The 20,945-nt window shown below is 38.0% G+C and overlaps 3 protein-coding genes across 4 annotated transcripts in view; 1 reads left to right on the top strand and 2 right to left on the bottom strand.

Annotated features, from left to right (window-relative positions):
* Window positions 1–8,273, bottom strand: part of ugp2b (UDP-glucose pyrophosphorylase 2b) — a 35,859-nt gene extending 27,586 nt beyond the window's left edge. Inside the window, exons 1-3 of one of the 2 annotated variants that reach the window (XM_030156082.1) lie at window positions 7,962–8,273; window positions 4,116–4,243; window positions 3,081–3,188 (exon numbers count right to left, since the gene is read on the bottom strand). In XM_030156082.1, coding sequence (XP_030011942.1) covers window positions 3,081–3,188; window positions 4,116–4,214 — 207 coding nt within the window. In that variant the 5' untranslated portion in view covers window positions 4,215–4,243; window positions 7,962–8,273. Of the gene's footprint in view, window positions 1–3,080; window positions 3,189–4,115; window positions 4,244–7,110; window positions 7,670–7,961 lie in introns of those variants that run through there. The other variant, XM_030156081.1, reaches the window with a different exon arrangement.
* A 1,303-nt stretch (window positions 8,274–9,576) lies between these two features.
* mdh1ab (malate dehydrogenase 1Ab, NAD (soluble)) lies at window positions 9,577–15,866 on the bottom strand. Its single transcript, XM_030155773.1, has 9 exons — window positions 15,755–15,866; window positions 15,153–15,251; window positions 14,614–14,710; window positions 13,157–13,332; window positions 12,304–12,426; window positions 12,003–12,179; window positions 11,310–11,423; window positions 10,717–10,806; window positions 9,577–10,126 (listed from the first exon to the last, which is right to left on the bottom strand). Exons 1-9 carry the CDS (start codon window positions 15,755–15,757, stop codon window positions 10,001–10,003), a joined length of 1,005 nt encoding a protein of 334 aa, XP_030011633.1. The 5' UTR covers window positions 15,758–15,866; the 3' UTR covers window positions 9,577–10,000.
* A 121-nt stretch (window positions 15,867–15,987) lies between these two features.
* wdpcp (WD repeat containing planar cell polarity effector) overlaps window positions 15,988–20,945 on the top strand; it is a 78,640-nt gene continuing 73,682 nt past the window's right edge. The window contains exon 1 of the mRNA XM_030155771.1: window positions 15,988–16,470. The gene's annotated coding sequence lies outside the window, so the exon portion shown is untranslated. The remainder of the gene's footprint in view (window positions 16,471–20,945) is intronic.

The following is a 20,945-nucleotide window of genomic DNA, read 5'->3' as shown; positions in this document are numbered from 1 at the left end:
AACTCTCCTAAACCGTTCGCTCTTGTCTAAGTCACACAAAATACAGCAACTGAGTGCTTAGGACACTAAAGGAGACTAGTGAAAGCAACCCTTGTGGATGGCAACCAAAGACGGTCTACAAAATATATCTTTACAGCGACAGAGAACAGGGAAATGCTGTTCCACACACGACTCCAGGAAACACCGTCTACTATTGGAGAAAACTTAGGAGTCTACAAAGGTATATAATTACTACTGGAACACTTAGAGGTTATCTAAACCTTAGTTTCCCATGCTCTCTATGCATTTTAAAAATATCTGGTGAAATTGAAAAAAGAAAAAAAAAAGGGTGGGAATTATTTCATGTTGCTAAATTGCATATATTGCACGCTGAACCAGAATGTATTCTCCAGTAAATCCTCTCATTGTGGGTGTCATTACATGTCAATGCTTGTTTGCAGATGATCTTGGACGTGTATCACATTTTATTCTTCTGCTCAGGATTTTCCCCAGATGACAGCACGAGTTAATTCCTAAACTGCACACAGCAAACAGTTCATCACTGATGTCATCCCACTCTTGGCTATGATCCTGCTGTCTATCGGGCTGCACTGATTATGACTTGACAATCGTTTATCTGCTCCAGTAATACTCCAAATGGAAATGAGATGGAACAAATGGGACATGGGGGACAGTAGACACATTGTTCCATCATTCATGCAACTAACCCATTTAAATCCAACTTTAACAAAGTTCTCCTGTAGTTTACGTGTAGGGTTAACTATTTAGAAATAGAATATTGGAGAAAAGAGAAAAGTGGTAAAAACTTATAACAAGAAAAGCACTCGGAGAGTGCAGACCTCTGCCAAGGCAGATCAGTATGCCCCACCAATCACCACCAAAATTTAATCATTTCTTCTTTGTGCCAGTATCAACATTTTCTGAAAATTTCATGAAAATCCGTCCATAACTTTTTGACTTATCCTGCTAACAAACAAACAAACAAACAAACAAACATCCAAACGCACAAAGCAAAGTGATCACAATACCTCCTGGCGGAGGTAAAGATAAGAGAGTGGTATTACACCTAATGTAGGTATATCATGGCATTCAATGTAAGTGTCATAAAGATGAGTCCCTGCAGCTTTAAAAACAAACAAAAAAAACAAAACAAAGAGAATAATTCAAACCTCTTCTTTTTCTTTTATATTACTGTGACTTTTAGAGATCAGTGTTACCACAAGACTTTTAGATTTGAATTATGTGGAAATTGTATGAAACAAAGAGTCAGCTGCAGACCACCAATAAAACAAGAATGATTTACCAGGAGAGGAGCAAGGCAAGACGAGAATGAACATCCTCTATTGGCTCCATGCTCATGTGACTTCCTGGGTCTAAGTAGGCTATGAGACACCACAGCGATACAAAATGATCTATTCTGTACTGCAGTCCAGTACGTCAAAGAAACTAAAAACTACATTTCATAATAAACACATGGAACAAAAACGGTATGTAGTTGGTTCTTGGAATTCATGCCTCTTTTAAAGTCAGATTAAACTGATGAAATTGGATAGATACAACCTTTGTCATATCAAACATCATTACACTTATAGGATATAATTGCATTTATCATTTTCACATTCAGTTTGAGACTATACTGTCCATCCATGCTCACATTCCAAGTCTGCCTGGTTTTTGTCAGGGCCAGGATATAGTGAGTCATATGTTTACTTGTGAAAGCTACCATATGTGTGCTGCATGACATCTATTAAGTGAAAAGTCATAGCAACAACTACAAAAAAACTGCAGAAAAAGACTTGAAGGAGTGATGTTTATGGCATTAGTTGAGCCATGATGGACAGCTCACCTAATGACTGATGAAATCTTGAGGTGGGACTCAGAAACAGGGTGGGAAACAGATTTTTGACTCATGGTCAAACTGGAAGCTCTAAATACAATTTTTTATATTTACTTTATGGCATTTATTGCCATTATTGGATAATTTTGAGAGAGTAGGAAATGCAGGGAGAGGGAATAGTGGAATGACAGCCTATATGGTACTGTTGTATCACGTGAGCCACAACGCAGCCCCAGCTCTCATTCCTATTTATACCTTTTCTCAACCTCTGAGTTCAAGCAGCATAACAGCAAACACTACTACGCAAACTCAAAGGTCAGTTCTGATTGTGTGAACTACTGCAATTTGTAAACACTTGCCTGCAACAACTGTGTTTTTTGAGCAATGCTGCTTGTTCATATCAGGTTTATGGAGCAATCTGTATTCCTCAGTTTCTCTGCTATTATTATCTGAGTTTATCTGAGTTAACCAGACGAGCAAACATAGAGACGTGCATGCATTTGTGAAGTGCTTCAGAAAACCTTTGTCAGAGGCCTCAAAACTTAAAGCAGCAGGAGGCTGAAATCAGGGGAGAAAAAGTGGAACAACATAAAAACATACCCATTCTTTCTGCAGTTTTCTCCTCTATGTCCAAATCAAAATACTTAAACAATGTATGTCGACCTATTTCACACTGCTATGGAAAAGTAAAGCCACAGTAAGGAGAGCTACCGTGTTACTTCTGTGACAAGCCACAGAACAGTGCAGTAGAGTCAGGTTCGACAAACTCTTAACAGCAATCAGTAATTAAAACGGTCAAATTACTAAAATAATTACTAAATCATACATTATTGTAACTTTGAGAGGCTATTCAAGAGCCAGGGGCATGAATAGAGATGGAAGTGGCTGGGTCTGTACTCTGGCCTGTCAGTGTCCATGTTAATGAGGACCAAATTTGTTAGCTAAAATGTGAACAGGCATTAAAATAATTTCATTATACTTTTGCTTAATGCATGTTTTTGTTTTTTCTTCTATTGTTTTTCAGCTCAGGGTACTTAAGCCATAACAATGCAACAGTCAGTGTGTGAATATTTGGATAAGATCTCTCTGTATACACACCACTCAAAATAAAGTATGTCAAATAAAGAGCACTCGTAAGATACAGAAACATGATGTGTTATTTTACATGAATACAAACAAAGAACAGACTAGATAAAGAACAGACTTTCTTCAGACACAAGCACACTTTCACAAAGAGACTTACCGAATCTTCTGGAGGTCTTTGTATTTTGATCCACTCCACTGAGGGCCCCTTCACCTGCAGAAATCTGTGAAAAAGATTATTGAAGCCCTCAAAGTCTTTCTTTGACACCTAAGGAAAAAAAACAAAAACAAAAACAGAAATTTAATTTGATTTGATCTTTACTCATCTCACAGCAGTTGGCTTCAGTTTACAGAGTTATAAGTAGAACAATAAGTGTTTACATAAGATGGAAAAAGGGTTAGTGATACATTGACATTAAATCTATAAATAAAAATACAGTATATATTAAATTATTTTATCTGTAACTGAAAGCAAGAATAATCTGTTTCTGGAGGGTATGAGATAACTGTGTTGCATGTGGTTACGTTTATACAGGCATTTTTACACAGATGCTTCTCTGGAAGTGCATATGAATATCCAGACCACGCCTGCTATCTTTGGTAATGGTTAACAGTTTGACAAGCATCTATTTTTCTTTAAGAATAACTGCAAAGTTCTGTGTTTGTATTTATCTCTGTGTATAGTAGTATCTTCCTCTCAGGGTCTACAGCAACTTATAGAAGCGCTAACTACATACATGGGCTTTAAATGACACTCAGATTTGAAGTGTGACTTTCATTTCTGTTTAGGAGAAAGTCTGGATCTAATTCATTCATTTACTAGAAATATCCACTTAAAACACTACAATTCATTCAAGATTATAACACTGGTGAAAACTTTTTTGAAGTATAAAAATTAACACCAGCACTCAATCTGCAAGCCACAATATTCATTCAAGATTTCAATCAAACCAGGATCTAAGTCAGGTCAAAAGTGTATTTGCTTAAAAACCTCACCCGCTGTAATAGTATGACGTATGCTGTGCTGTGTGTATGTGTAAGCATGTAGGTGGAACCCTCATTGGCACTGTGTTACAGTATGTGTCACTCCTATGTTTTCCCAGACTTCATCTGTAGCTCCACCAGCCTTATAATCACAACCAGATGGTCAGAGAAACACAGAGGAGGTAGAGAGTGGAAGAAGGAGGAAGTGTACATCTCTCTCAGCCCCGGTGGAGGTGTCCAGCAGTTTCTCCAGTTCCGTGTGCATAGAGCTCTCCAGCTGCTGCCGCATCATTTCCTGGAACTGAGCCATCCCTCCGTTGGCCACTCCTTTTCTCAAACCTACGAAACCAAATGCAAAGTTTTATAAAGCACAAGTTGCAAGTTAACTGTGTTTCTCACAGTGGTAGACTCCAACAAACATCATGCAATTGTATGTTTTCTGTTAATCTGAGGCAGAATCGCCAAAAGCAATACATGGGAATCATTTTGGCCTTTTTAGAAATGAAGAGAAAAAAAAAACAACTTGATTTAAGGCTGACACTTTTACGTCAAAGTGTTGTCATCACAATTTGCGTATGAGGAGTAGTCACATTATGGTGATGAGCCGGATCAACCACAACCTCCAAATGAGCAGGAGAAAAATCACATAAAATGGAAATGTGATTAGAAAAAGAAAAGCATTATCAATTAGATGAGGTTATTTTGGCAGAAGAAAGAATAATATATCAACAAAAAAGTTATTCTGTCCAAAGAGTCACCAGCATATTAAACTACTTAAGTCATTTTCAATCAAAATCATGACAGGATACTATGCTTGGTGCGCTGAAGATAATAAGAGCCTATAGCCAATCGTACATATACCCCCCCAAAAATACTTTGAGTAAAATGACATTGTCATAAGCTCTTCTCAGTTTTTATTTTCAAGTTAGATATGAAACTTATCTGACCCCTAAAAATATAAACTTGAGTGCATTCTAGTATTAAAGCACAGCGTATATGGCACATATACAATATATAAGCATTAAAATATAGCAATGGTATCTGAGAATGTGGGTTTAATTATGAATATATTGTCAGTGATGATGCAACAGGTCTGAGGTACAAAGAAGGCTTGGCTTCTTATCACAAATTACTACAGCCTTGAGATTATTGAAGCATAAACACTGAATGTGTCCCATAAACCCTGGAGCATGTGTAGAGAAGAAAAGCATACAAGCATTTTTTTAAATAGGACTTTTCTTTACACACTGGCAAGCTTTGGTGAGCAAATGAGTTTGAGATAAAAACATAAGAAAAATGTTAAAAAACAGGAACTGTATCATAATAATGACAGGATACGGCAGAAAAGAAACAGGATGTTTTTACTATCTTTACAATAAAAGAGTTAAATGTTCAGTTTAGTAACCAGTATTAATATTAGGCCTACTTGCTAGTGTGTCTGGATGACAAATACATTTTTGTCCAACAGAAGAGCTTGGGGTTCACCACATGACTCACTATGTCATCTGGTATCTAGAAATTCTGGACTGTTAAGTGTCTGTGATTCAGTAGTCTTCTTATCATAAGCAGAAGCAGAAAGAATCTTCACTTAAGAATAACTCATCGTTTCTGGAGAACAGGAAGCAAACTCCTCAATAAAACGTTGGCATGATTTCATCATAAACTAGTAATGAGTAATACAAGGTTAAACCCAAATCTGGTTTGCCAACAAATACGTTTTTCCATTCTGTTCAGTCATTTCCTGAAATTGCAAATGAACATTTGTGTTGAATCTAAAAAAAAAAACAACAAAAAAAAAGAAAAGAAAAATAAAGGTCTGTGATAATTCTGTCAGTGGGTAAGTATGATTAAACAGTCAACTTTTGGATGTTCACTTGTACTCAAAAGGCTTTTAAGTAATAGTGAAGTGGCTGAAACATTTAGAAATAGTCTGAAATTGACACCATATTTTAAAGTACATTAGATTTGGTTTCTAAGCTTAAATCATGCCTTGTTGACAGTGACATGTAAACTATTCACTAGGCAGAATAATTGTGTACAGTATGTAAATGGAGACATGCAAATACAAAGAGAATATGTTACTAAAACAAGTATAAGCCTTAAGCACTTTGAGTAGTGTTAGTGTATCTTAAAAGGTGTGTAGGGTAGTTTTCAAATTAGGCTAGTTGTTGATTTATCGATTAACTGCTGCACTAAATAATTAATAGTACAAGTCCATTACAAAGCACTGATATACTAATGGATGGCAAATTTATTGACAACTAGCGGTCAACCAGTAGTGGATTTTTATAGGCTGATATAATAATAATAATAGTTTTAAGTAAAAAAGCCTGAAAGCCTCTGAATTGGCTGATATCACAAAACATTTTGAGACTAAAAAGGCAAATAAATGAACTTAACATTAAGTTCAAGTGACAAATGTCTGAATAAATAAGTGTAAATCACATCAAACTAAATAATTAATTAGTAAATGGAGACCCTTTATGCTATTATTATTATTATTATTATTATTATTATTATTATTATTACTTATTTATTTATTTTTACAAAAATACAGTATTTCTGTATAGATGACCAATGTTAACCTTTGGACACTACCTGTTAACAGATTTGTAAAATGTTATGCCACCTGTAATAATTCATCTTAAATGCTTTCATACAAACAGTATAAAACAGAAGACGACTTAACACAATCATAACCCAACTTACACAACATGTAATTTTTTCTGTAACACATCAAAAGCTATAAAGCAAAACACATTATGAGAAGCCAGAACTGAGGAAAATTACCAATTTTTGCTTTAAACAGTATACCAATTCCTCATGTTGCTGAACTACTGAATGGATCACCCCAGCTCTACATTCCTACTTAACATAAGGCATCACACTGTGCTATAAACTGCATTGCCATAGGACAGTCATTTATCTTACAACAGAAATCTTGCCACATGTGAGGAATCACACACTGCCTCATCTGACATCCCTGAAAATCTAAATATATGTTATATTTAAATAAATGGAAAACCAGATTGTGTGCTTGGAAGGTAGGAAATCCACTGGAGAAACTGAAAAAATGTTTGCCACTTCTGATTTGATTAATTGCAAAACAAGTGTCCTGAGTAACTGCATCTGCTTTAAACCGAGGTTCAGTGTGATTCCATCTGAGGTTCCAAAGCAGCTGTACTGTCCACTCCTGCATCACTTACCTTCTACATAAAGTGCCATGTTTCACCTTGCCTTCAGCAACACATACGGTTAAATAACAAAACAAATCCAACACTGATCAGCTAGGAAAAAATGAGCCCACAGAACGTTGACTGTCCAAGTGTGATCGACCATACATCAGTTAAAAAAAAAGAAAAAGTTTCCTTGTCTTTAATTCGTCCATCCAGAACTGACGCTTTGATAGAGGATAAAATGTCCTCTATTGATAAAAAAGCAAAGGGATACGTTCATCCGGACACTCTTGTCTTAATGGAGAGGAAGACAGACTGGTATTTTTTATTGCTTGCGATGCCTCTTTTTCATTTTCCAGCCCCTATACTGTAAACGACGTCACAAATCCTCAATGTGACTCCCAACCTCTGGTCCAGTTATCGCCTCTCTCCCTGCCTCCTTTCATTTATTTCCTTCCTTATTGCCACACTGTCGGCGTCTCCAACCACTTTTACCCCAGTCCGCTCCACTTAACCTGGCAATTATTAACAGAAGATGTGAGCTACATACACTCCATCCGCATAATCGTTTTGGCTTGTCGAGAACTTCACAAGCTAGAGGCTGCGGAAATTAATGAATGATGGATGGAAATGAACAGCTTGTACTTAAGGAACAAACAACATTGGCGCTGTTTTAAGTGTGCACAGCCTGAACACTCACGTTAACGACCGTTCCGTGAACATCACACAAGAGGGAAAAAAAACGGACGATTTTGATAAATGTAACTGGGGCTACGCGCGAGCTAACCTTAAAACAGTGCGGAACCTCAACATATCACGCGCGGGGACGTGGGTTAACACCAAAAACACAGTACTAGAAAGAATTTGAAGCTGTTTCTTACTGTATTAGTGTAGGATGAAGGCGGAAGAAAAGTCGAGGGGTCGGCCTGTCCAGTCAGCGGGGCTAAGGACCACAGCAAGCCCGCAGAGAAGACAGCAGGACTCACAAATTTATCTTTTGGGTTTTTTTTTTGACACGCGTTCACCTCAGCATGCCGTGCCCCTGCTTCCGTTCAACACCCCCTGGTGGAATCTCAACAGGTTATCAGCAAAAACTTAATAAAAAAGATGATAAGTAGTTTTTTTTGTTTTTTTTTTTTAAAGATATCCTACACTACATTGCCATTCCGAGCAGGAGGGAACGGGAAGGGTGCTGGAGGAGAGCAGCCAATCACAGCGCAGATTTATGTGACGCAGTTCTGATGACCAATCAGAATTCGCTACGTTAGACTACAGTTTTTGACAATTCCGGGTTAAAGATTGCCAAAATTATAGAACATTAAATACTAAAACACAACTAAGACTTAACTCGTTGCAACTTAATATTTTTTAGTTGCTAATAAATCAGCCCTTATGTATATGCTGTTGTAATTTAGCTAACACAAATCCCTCCTTCACCCAGTGCACCGCTATTCCCTAGTTAATAAAAATTATCCATATTTCTGTTTTTTTCCGTTGACCATTTTGCATAATTGTTTGAAAGAGCAATGACACATCCTGATTACAACTACTGAGTGTTCATAGTAATTCAAGAAGTTACATAATCCTAACCCCTTGCTGTTAGCAGAAAAATGAGAAAATGCCGCCCCCCTCTGGTGGAGTTGGTGCTTTGTCAGTCCTTCAGCCTTCTTATCAATTAGTATGGGAGAAATACAGAGAATGTTAATATATTTTACTTAAGAATAAACGATTATGGTAATCACTTTTATCCATTTATATTCCCACATACTGACTTTGACAGGAATACAGTTCAAGAGGGTTTATATTAGGTTTCCATCCAAATGTATTTTACATTTTAACAATTCTCAGAAAATCAGCAAACAGTGGGAATTAATGCATGTTTCTGTCCACTTGTATTCTCTGAACACAAGTAGCAGTAGGCTACAAATTACAAGCTATTCTGTGAAAGTAAGTAAGTGAACTTCAAGATGGTATAACTTATTACATTTGTTTACGTAGTCATTTCCTAATAAAACTGGACTGCAATAAAATTAAATCATACATTTAAATAACTCTGTACTGTTCTGCCCTTCTCTGATATCAGTGGAAAAATATTGTTGATTTAGGTCTCATGTTTATTTTGTTGACTGAATTTCAATGCGAGTTCTTAGTCTTTTTGTATTTACAGCAGGAGTAGGTATATGCCAAATAGTGACAAGTACATCCAAGGAGCCAAACCATTTTTGATCAACATACTGATATTTTTGTTGAGAACTAAAGGTTCACACAGTTCATCAGTTGCTTGACCCAGTCTTAAAGTTGCTGAGCACTGTGAACCTTGAACTTGTGCTAGAGTTGAGTTGAACCCCAGGCAGGTTGACAGTCTGTCACAAAGCCACGACACAGTACATTATTGGCCTTACCTTCACCTTTGGACAAGTGGATCACCAACTTGCCCATCATCCCCAGTCCTTTAGTCAGATGTCACAGATTGCAAATGAACAAAACATACTAAGATTATTGTCAAATATTTTATTATATCAGATTCAAAAGTTATCAGTTCCAGTGTTTGAGGACTTAGTGCATTCTGAACTGTGTAACAACAATCCAGGTTTCATTTACCCCCGGAAAAATTCCACTTGTAACAGTTGGTAATATGTTTTATGGACATACTAATAAGGTGAAGCTATACTTATGCATTTTGAAGTGTAGGAATCGATCTATACAGTACATCAACACTTGATTTTAATCAGTTCAGAAACTGCAACTGTGGCCTACAAAACATAATGCACAAGTATAAATCCAACTTTACACTCATAAACACAGATTTCTTCAGACACACACAGAGTAAAGCAGGGATCGGCGGAGTGTTATTTTACAGACGTGCGTCTGGAGTTGTGGAGTTGCCCAACTGCTGGTCAGATGGTGTTGCAGGGTCTAGTCATACTGAACTCAGGAAAGTCACAGCTGTGTCTCTCTCCTCCATCAGTTCAGCTGCTGTGGCATCCATCTTAGTTCTGGAAAAGTCATTGATGGCCAGGCCTTCCACAATCTTCCAGGACTTGTCCTGTAAAAGAAAAAAAATAAGAGCATTGTTTTCAAAGTTTTACAGTGTGGGAACAAAGTGTCATTACAAACAAGGTAACAATTTTATATCCTATGCATTGACAAGTTACAAAATTAAGTACACTGGCCTGACCAACATCTTTTCATGGTCCTACAATTTGTAGCATGTTCGGAAAAAGTCTACCCAACATCCATCTGGCCACTGAACCACTAAACTAGTCAACTGTCACTGTAGTGTTGGACGGTATTTTAGGTTCATTAGTCTTTTTACTTAATATTTGATTTGTGGTTTTTAAGTCCATTTATTTAATTAATGAATTTTAATAACTTTGCACTTTTTAAAAGTCCAGTTGACTGAACCCAAGTTTTATTTCTGGTTATGATGTTCTGGATTATCATTTAGCATACGCCTATAAAAACACCTTCTACTTCATTGTTCATTCTCAGGACTAAAAAAAACCCCAAAAATGACAACCCATGGATATCACCATGACAAGAAAGTCAAGGAAGACCACTTCTGAAACTACAGCAAGCATTCACTGAACTAACACCAAAGTATGTGCTTTGGTTTAAAATGTTAAAGGGTCTTACCTTGATCTGGACAGGGAATGAGTAGATGAGGTCTTCTGGTACCCCATAGGAATTTCCAGAGGAGTAAACACCCATAGATATGAACTCACCCTGAAATGGAAGATAGCATATTTCTTAGAATAGTATCAGTCATCACATTACTAAAGATGGTTTTAAGAAGCTGTTAAATGTCACATGACGACTGTCCAAAATGAAGTTCCCTTACTCTACTCTGAAGAACTTGGACTTCAGAATAAATATTACATTAGCTATACTACTGGTAAATATGAAAATTAAGGCAGAGGACACATCATGTTGGTGTGAGCATGCACAAATATGACAAGTACAGTAGACCAATGTTAAACCAGAAACAAAGAATGGAAAATGTACTTGTCTAAAGGACAAATTACATAGTTTTGTTTTATTTTAAAGAAGTTGGTTCAGATGCTAGTTGCTATTGACTGAGTACAAAAGCTGATGCATGGCGGGGGGGGGGGTTAAATTTTACAACACTAATAACAAAAACTGCAGATGAAAGCTTTGCTTTTTTTGATAAAATGTGGCTATATCCGTACATTTCCATGTAACTACTGTATGTCTGGCATTGTCTTTACCTCTGGTGTGCCTGTCCAGATGTCTCTCATGTGGTCACAGATGGCTTTGGCAGCAGACATGGCACTGGACAGCTTCCTGGCCTTGATGACTGCAGCGCCCCTCTGCTGCACTGTCTACAATGCAGATGCATATGCATTAACATGAAACTAGTGTTTAAGAGCACATCACTGACAGTCAGATTCAATGGTAAATTAACACTTAATACATTTATTGATTTGCGTTATGATAAAAAATTAACAGACTCATCAGCGGCTGTTCTCAGGTCTAGATTCAGTTCCAACATCTAATTTATGTTATATCAAAACACCAAACACTAATTACAGCTTCATAGTTGAAGGGATCTACTAAACAATCAAATTGTGTTTTACATGTTCATGCACAAATCGTAAATACCTGGATTTTTACACACACACACACACATCTTTAATCATAGAAGATCTATAGAATCATTATTGCTGTAGGCACCCAAGATCATTCTCCTCATTTTAGTAAATGACTAAATGTGAAATATTGCCAAAATCTAACTTACAGTAGTGAGTATAATGAAAAAAATCTTCTTAATAATATTAACTATAATAATCTAGTATTATCATGTTCCATTTCCTGTACGATTACAGTGGCTACCTACCGGAACCATGTGCATTTGTCACAAACCAAATGATTTCTACCGAATCCAAATCTGTTCCACTTACAGCGATAAAGTCTCCTTTGAGCCAGGCATCATCCTTGACTGCATCAAAGCAGGCCAGCTCACTCCCTGACATGTTGACAAGGCAATGATGCACATCTGGGTACTGGGTGGACGAATGGTTGCCCCAGATGATCACATTCTTTACATGGGTGGCAGGAACGCCGCATCTCATCGCCACCTACATCGTCCAAGGGAAAAAGGACACATTACAAATTTTAGTTGTATGGACTTTAACTGCTGACCATCTAGAGATGTAGTTTGTAAAAAGGTTAAAGTGCAGTATGGAATATGATGGGAAACACCTGAGAGCGAGCCCTGTTGTGGTCCAGACGGGTGAGGCAGGAGAAGTTTTCTTTAGGGATGGAAGGAGCAGACTTGGCTGCAATCAGACAGTTGGTGTTGGCAGGGTTTCCCACAACCAGAACCTGAAAATACACAAGCACATTTTAAAAATGCAGCCTAGATTTATAATAACTCTGACATTGCTCATTTCATTTGATTTATGCATTTTTTTAGTACATATTCATTCATTCATTCATTTTCTGAACCCGCTTTATCCTCACTAGGGTCACAGGGGTTGCTTGGAACTTATCCCAGCTACATAGGGGCGAAGGCAGGGTACACCCTGGACAAGTCGCCAGTTCATCGCAGGGCTGACATATAGAGACAAACAATCACTCTCACATTCACACCTATGGGCAATTTAGATTAACCAATTAACCTATTAGTGCATGTCTTTGGATTGTGGGAGGAAGCCGGAGTACCCGGAGAGAAACCACGCAGACACAAGGAGAACATGCAAACTCCACACAGAAAGGTCCCACCCCCCATCGACTGGTGTTGGAATCGAACCCAGGACCTTCTTGCTGTGAGGCATGAGCGCTATCCACCACAGTGTCGCCCCCTTATTTTTTATTTTTTTTTTAAGTACATATAAGCATAAAAAAACAAACAAAACATACACCTTGGCTGATATATCTATGCATCCCTGAATTAATGCAACGTATTGGACTAAAAAAGTGCAAACCTGACAAATTGCAAGCAGTGAAAACAATTCTACACCGTTGTTAAGAAATTACAGTAAGCAGCTGACAATTAGCAGGACTTACTGAAATGTGTGCTCATGGAGGTGACTTGATGAAATTAACAGTTTACCTTCACTGTTTTCTTGGCATACTTCTCCAGAGCAGCTCCTTGGCTCTTGAAGATCGCCACATTAGCTTTGAGCAGGTCCTTTCTTTCCATGCCCTCTTTTCTTGGCATGGAGCCCACCAGAATGGCTGCATCCAGGTCCTTGAAGGCAACCTCTTCCTTGTCAGTGGGGACAATCTCTATGGAAGCAGAAACTGAATACTCAGTGGTGCTTTTTGTCGTGCCTTAAACATTTGCACTTTATGTTTAGCACTGAAAAACATTGATAATTTTTGTAACTGATATGTCCAGTGTGTTTACTCTATTTACTGCTACCAGGCTCAAGTTGCGTCTATTTATTTCATCTGCCCCAGCACAACTGAAAAAATGGGTCTCCCTCATTGTGTTTTCTGACGGTTTAAATGAATGAATAAATGAATTTATATGCATGCTTTATCGATATCACAATGTTTTACAATTAAAAACTGTTTGTAATATGAACCAGCTTCACATGTTTTAGTGTTTTGATGCAGAAGATCCATTTTTGCAGTAAGATGGCAAATAGAAGTAAGTGTTCTCTCATCTGTTTTTCTGATTAAATGAATGAGTAAACAATTAACTTGAGACAAAAGTGCATGAGATACACAGCAAAATAAAAATTCAACTTCTTACCACCATCAAATTTATCGTAATTCAGTGTTTGGAAGCAAACCTCATAACCGATTCATTGTGTCTGAGACACACATAGCGTTTTGAAAATGTATTTTGGAACTACACTCCATGCTTGACCAGTATTGTGCTGAATTGCTGGACCCATCTCAGTTCATGATCGTTGTCTTTGCTGCACAGTTGGTTAATACAGGGGCCTCTCACAGCCCCCATCTAAACAAAGCAAAGGGTAGCACCATTATAAGGGAAAAATTCCAGGTCACAATGGAGATGGCAGATAATGGCGCCTCACAACTGACATCACAACAGGAATAACAGTCATTAAAGAAAAAAGCTATGGTCCATATTAAGTGTCTCAGAACCTAAATTAGTTAAGTTAAATTAGTCCTTAGTGCCTTCAATATTTAGAATAAAACTACTGGCATTTAGCACAAGGGTCGCTGAGTTCATGATTTTAATTGTATTAATAATTATAAGCCTAAATATGTGTTAACATACAGGCATATCTCTAACACAGATCCTGGCTAGGGTATATCCCAAAAAAAACAAAACAAAAAGTAGATGACCACACCGACTTCACCTTCTTAAAAAAGTTATATGGTTAAACAGTCACAGACCAGCAAAACCAGAACTGCTAGAGGCCGCCTACAATAAAAGTTGAGTGTTGAGACACACACCTCTACCTCTTAAATTAAAAATTCCAGTCAGAGCTAATTCATTTAATCTCTGAATATCTTCTACACTAAAGTCAAATCTATGTCCTTAAAATGTACAACTATATGTGTAATATGCAGGGAAACTCAAATTGTTACCTCTCAGAAGTGGGAGGGCACAGTCCTGCAGCTCCATGACAACACCTTCCAGAACTGGCAACATGGGTGTTATGTCCAAGAGGAGAAGAATAATTGGCTTTGAGGAGGAGGTAAGGATATGGACAATGAGATCAATAGAATGAGATGGATGAGACTCAAATCATGCTGAACTGTAGCACACCTAAATGATTTGAACATATGACATGGATATGGACATGCAGATTTACTGGAGAGCACAGAGAGAAAGCCTAAGCCATGTGGCTCTCTGACTACAGTGCGTGCCAATTGGATCAAGTGGTTTAGAGTTAGCTTAAGACTGCTGGCAGATTTCCATTTCATTGACTTCAAGGACACTCCCTGCTAATTTCAGGAGGGGGAAGTGACAGGTGCAGTCTGGTCAATGTCACCCTCAGATATAAAAAGGACCAATTCACGGTCATTTTTTGGAGAATGTCCAGTAGATGCCACTTAACAGTGCATCCAACACTGAATTAAAAGATGGGAGTGTGTTACATGAACAAAACAAAGCCGCTCTTTACCTGTTCTTTACCAAAGACATCTCCTTTGGCTATGCTGAACAACAGGGAATAGGCAATCTGCCCAGCTGCCCCAGTCACCAAAACTCTGATAGGCTCAGACTGCAAAACACAAAGCAAAGAACAGTGTTAAGAGCAATGACACAACTGTGAAAAAACTATGGCCTGTTCAATAAACTTGAATTGTTTAGCCCAGCGTGACCTCCGGGTTTATTCTTGTCTCCAAAATGTGCTAAACCAGAGGTCAGAACAAAAATAGACTCCATGCCTTCCACGCAGGACTTAGTATTACATAACAAACGACAACTTAGGTTGTCAGGTTCATCGCCATCTTTATATTCAACACATTCATTCATACAGCCTTAAAGACATAACCAGCACCAACTCCAAAACTATAACATTACTGTTCAACAATGGCCGCATGAAGTTTTAATAAATCCAAGTCCTGTTTCCTGAGGTGCGCCATACTGTGAAAAGTAATACTGGTGCTGGAAAAGTTGAGTTGCATATCTGACGATGACGAACTTGAAGATTGCACATGGTTTATTGTATCTTAATAATTGTTGTGTTATACTTCTGACAAGAGAAAACAGAGCTGTACTCACCATGTTCACGCGAAGGATTGAACTGCTCCTTTCCGTCTGACGCTCGCCCGTATTTAAGCCCTCTTTTTACCACGACACTTTTAACTGTTTGACAGCAGACCGGCAATCAAGGTAGTTGTAGTTTTTCATAGGTATTGTAGTACTTTGCAAAAAAGTCGAGCATGTTGCAACAAGTCACACTGTGGAGTCGTTGGGAAGCTATAAATCTTGATACGAGTTTTAACCACGCATTACCAACCGAGAAATATGTAGCCGTAGAGCAAAGTGGCTGGTAAACAGGCTATCACGGAGAAGCTAGCTGTTAGCAACATGTTAGCCCAGCCATTGAAGACGCTAATCGTAGTTGCTAAGCGACCTATATTCAGCAGCAGCAGAGCCGACTAGCATAGGGAGAGCTGTTGTGTGTTCTGTTACTTTAGCTTAGCGTTACCTGTAGAGATAGGAACAGGTGGATAGAACACGTGTAATCAGACATTGTTATCTCAGTACAACTCAACGTAAGCTTATCGAACAAAACAGGCGACATATTAATGCTTTAAGTGAAGGGGTTAAGTTTGGACATTGCTAACTACTTCGGCTGAATAGCGACTGATGTTTTAAACTAAGTTATCCTTGAAGTGAGCGTGAAACAGATCATACGGGCTGGCGACTGAATATTAGCATCTAATGCCACTGTGAAACAGCGAGGACTAATCAACAGAACCGAGGCAATAAAGGTAGAATTTTGTTTTTTGTCACCTATTTCTTGCTCTCTGTTTGCCTTTTCTCCCTCTCAGGTCTGTATTTCTGTGTAATTTTATTATTTTTATTGATAATTTTATATGTATTTTGTGTGACTAACTCCAAAATTATCTATGGTGTGCCAGTTTCAGTAACATTAGCTTCATTTTACCAGAAGATTTGAAATGTTTGCTTTGCTTTAAGTTTAGCTCTTTTAGCTATCAAAGCCCTAAATCATGGGCTCACATAAAAAAAACGCATCTTATCATAATACCAAGTGAAATACTTATATTAAGGTTTAATTATTGCAGTGATTCATTATCACTGAATATCTTAGTCATGTACTTGAATGATCTGCTTCAAAATGTCCATTTTCATAGAAATGTTTTGACCAGCTGTTTTCATAGTGGTCTGTCCATCTTTAGCTCCTTAGTGAGGGAGTAAAGTGTTTCACTTCAACATCTTGTTTTTGGATGAGAGGACCACAATAGAAGCTCAGTGTTACGTGAGCATGTGCATCAATATTTTATGACCTCATTACAGCCTCATTACATGACTTGAACAAAAAGCAGGAGAGATGGTGTTACATCTTACTGGCATTGTCACTTCTGGCTGCCTCGGCTGTTTCAGAGCTTAGAACTGAGTACCAATGGCTGAAATAGTTTATTAAATGATACGTTTGCCTTGTGTATGAGTTCTACTCTTTTTTATTGCGCAATTTTACATCAAAGTACCCGATTTATTGATTCAATGTTACTATATAACATGTCTTGTAGATTATTTGCTCTCAAGGGTGCTTAATGTGTGTTCACCAAGGATAATTCTCAAATATAGCTTTTCTTGAGACAATATACAAATGAATGACTATGGAAAAGCTAATATACAGCATGTTTTTTAATTCAAAGATGCATCACTAAATGAACACCATGACTGAATTGAGAAACCAGTGAAGGTAAGTTTCTACTTGTAAGGCAAAAAAGGATTTATGTTTTGCTTTTGCAGTGTTTATGTACTGTGGTGGGTGACACAGATGTCAGCGTTAAAAAGGCCCAGCTGTTGAATCTTTAGACTGTTGCAGTCTTTTGTAAGTTACTTTCTAAATAAAACAATGTTGAGATTTATCTGGTTGTACTTTCATTGATGAAAATATGGCCATGTGCATACTATAGAAAATGAATGACATGCTTTGAGAATCTTTGGCAGGTGAGTCTGTGTCATGGTCCAAAAACAGCATCATTGTGCCTTACTATGATTCTACAAGTCCGTTAGCTACTGGAGGGATGAACACCTTTCTTATAGAATAATTTTCCTCGTTTGGTGTACTGATGATGTTTTCCAGAGGTGGTTACTTGAGTTGAGATACCGTGACTCTGAAATCCTTTGGGTCACTTAGGAGTCTCTGAATGTACAGTTGTACTGCAAATCCAAGGATGTGATTTCTTAAGTATCTGAGCATCAGTCTACTGAAGGTGACTCTGACCTATGACTTTTAGAGGAGATGTAGCCACTATAGCTAAGACAAAACACATATAAATAATAATAAATATAATATGCAGCTTATCAACAGGTTCACAGTTTGCTATCAATAGATTAAAACTATGACCCTATCCTTTCTAGTGGTTGGCTGGTGTCCCGTTAATTCTTACCTCCTCGTCTCTGTCTGTAGCACTAATAGTAGAAATTAGCCCAGCCTTAACAACCAATCCAAGGCCAATTCTCTCTCCAGCTGCCATTGACAGGGACAGACATTCCCTCTCCAATAGGCTCTGTGTGTGATATCCTGATTCAGAGCTGTTTGAAGCAGCTGCCACGGGCTGGCACTGTTCTCTCAGCTCCTGTTACATTTTCCCCTCAGTAAAGGCATGTGCTTGTGTATGTCATGGGGGTCACTGAGGGACAAAAAGGTGTCGGCTGGCACAGTCCTGTGTGATCACATTGTGGATATATTATGTCCATTTTAACCACCTTAAATATTCATACAGTGAGGCAAAAAAGTATTTAGTCAGCCACTGATTTTGCAAGTTCTCCTTCTTAGAATGATGAGAGAGGTCTGTAATGTTAATCAGAGGTACACTTCAACTATGAGAGACAAAATGAGAAAAAAAAGCCAGGAAATCACATTGTAGGATTTTTAAAGAATTTATTTGTAAATTATGATGGAAAATAAGTATTTGGTAACCCACAAACAAGCAAGATTTGTGTCTCTCACAGACCTGTAACTTCTTCGTTAAGAAGCTCTTCTGTCCTCCACTCGTTACCTGTATTAATGGCACCTGTTTGAACTCGTTATCTGTATAAAAGACACCTGTCCACAGCCTCAAACAGTCAGACTCCAAACTCAACCATGGCCAAGACCAAAGAGCTGTCGAAGGACACCAGGAAGAAAATTGTAGACCTGCACCAGGCTGGGAAGAGTGAATCTACAATAGGCAAGCAGGTTGGTGTGAATAAATCAACTGTGGGAGCAATTGTAAGAAAATGGAAGACATACAAGACCATTAATAATCTCCCTCGATCTGGGGCCCCACGCAAGAGCTCATCCCATGGGGTCAAAATGATCATGAGAACGGTGAGCAAAAACCCCAGAACTACACGGAGGGACCTGATGAATGACCTGCAGAGAGCGGGGACCAAAGTAACAAAGGCTACCATCAGTAACACACTATGCCGAGAGGGACTCAAATCCTGCAGCGCCAGGCATGTCCCCCTGCTTAAACCAGTACATGTCCAGGCCTGTCTGAAGTTTGCCAGAGAGCGTATGGATGATCCAGAAGGGGATTGGGAGAATATCATGTGGTCAGTTGAAACCAAAATAGAACTTTTTGGTAAAACTCAACTTGTCATGTTTGGAGGAAGAAGAATGCTGAGTTGCATCCCAAGAACACCATACCTACTGTGAAGCAGGGGGGTGGAAACCTCATGCTTTGAGGCTGTTTTTCTGTAAAGGGGACAGGACGACTGATCTGTGTTAAGGGAAGAATGAACGGGGCCATGTATTGTGAGATTTTAAGCCAAAACCTCCTTCCATCAGTGAGAGGATTGAAGATGGAACGTGGCTGGGTCTTCCAGCATGACAATGATCCCAAACACAGCGCTCGGGCAACAGAGGAGTGGCTCCGTAAAAAGCATTTCAAGGTCCTGGAGTGGCCTAGCTGGTCTCCAGACCTCAACCCCATAGAAAATTTGTGGAGGGAGTTGAAAGTCTGAGTTGCCCAGCGACAGCCCCAAAACATCACTGCTCTAGAGGAGATCTGCATGGAGGAATGGGCCAAAATACCAGCTACAGTGTGTGCAAACCTGGTGAAGACTTACAGGAAATGTTTGACCTCTGTCATTGCCAACAAAGGTTATGTTACAAAGTATTGAGCTGAACTTTTATTATTGACCAAATACTTATTTTCCACCATAATTTACAAATAAATTCTTTAAAAATCCTACAATGTGATTTCCTGTTTTTTTTTTTTTTCTCATTTTGTCTCTCATAGTTGAAGTGTACCTCTGATGAACATTACAGACCTCTCTCATCTTTCTAAGTAGTAGAACTTGCAAAATCAGTGGCTGACTAAATACTTTATTGCACCACTGTATACTGCTTTTCTAATTCATTTCTAGAAGAGATGAGAGCTAACAAGGCTTGGTGTTATTAGTGGGCAATGCTTCACAGACCAATCAATCACTTGGCTGATTATTTTGGGCAATAAAATGACATTTTGAGATACTCAGAATTGGGTAAATACAGCATCAGTAGGCCTATATCACAATTATTTGACCTAATCACAATTTTCTTCCATAAGCATGAAAATAATTTTACCCATCTGTATAAACACACCTGGATGACAGTAAATGGTGTTTTTCCCATTACTATTTCTACATCTATTACACACTTTGTGATTTGTCTGGGGCTTTACTTCTTTCTGTTTCAATAAGACATTTTGTATATTAAAGGTATTTATGTAAAGACTGCCTGCAGCTGTTTTTGTTGGCAAAGCTTAAAATGCAAAAAGAAATGTATTTTTTATTTTTGTGCTCCAGTGTTCACTGCAGGTAAATAGCTCACCTGTATGTGTGTATGTAAACTATCATGAGGCTTATTATTTAATAATAGCATAATATGAGCAGACAAAAGAAGAACTAAATTGTTTATTGCAGTTATTTGTATGACAATTAGTTATCACCTAAAATGTCATTATCATGACATCGCTACACACCAGTCAGTGATTGTTTTTAACAACAATGATTTCCAACACATCTTCAGTGTTTTTTTTGTTGCTCTCTGATGTTAAGTGCACTAAATATAGGGCTGAGATATAAAGTGTCAAAGTGTTCATATTCATTGCTGTTGGTAATTATCATGTCTTTATTTTTTTCAAGTTTTTAGGTTGATTTTTGAGCCTGAGTGGATAGAATTTAGGACAGTTATAATGATGTGTTTGTAAAATGTTAAACATCAAAAATATTCATCTGTAAAATT

The sequence above is a fragment of the Sphaeramia orbicularis genome, chromosome 15 (genome assembly GCF_902148855.1).
Source record: "Sphaeramia orbicularis chromosome 15, fSphaOr1.1, whole genome shotgun sequence".
NCBI classification, from domain to species: domain Eukaryota; kingdom Metazoa; phylum Chordata; class Actinopteri; order Kurtiformes; family Apogonidae; genus Sphaeramia; species Sphaeramia orbicularis.
Note: the sequence above shows the minus strand (reverse complement) of the source record. Positions and strands in the feature narration are given on the sequence as shown.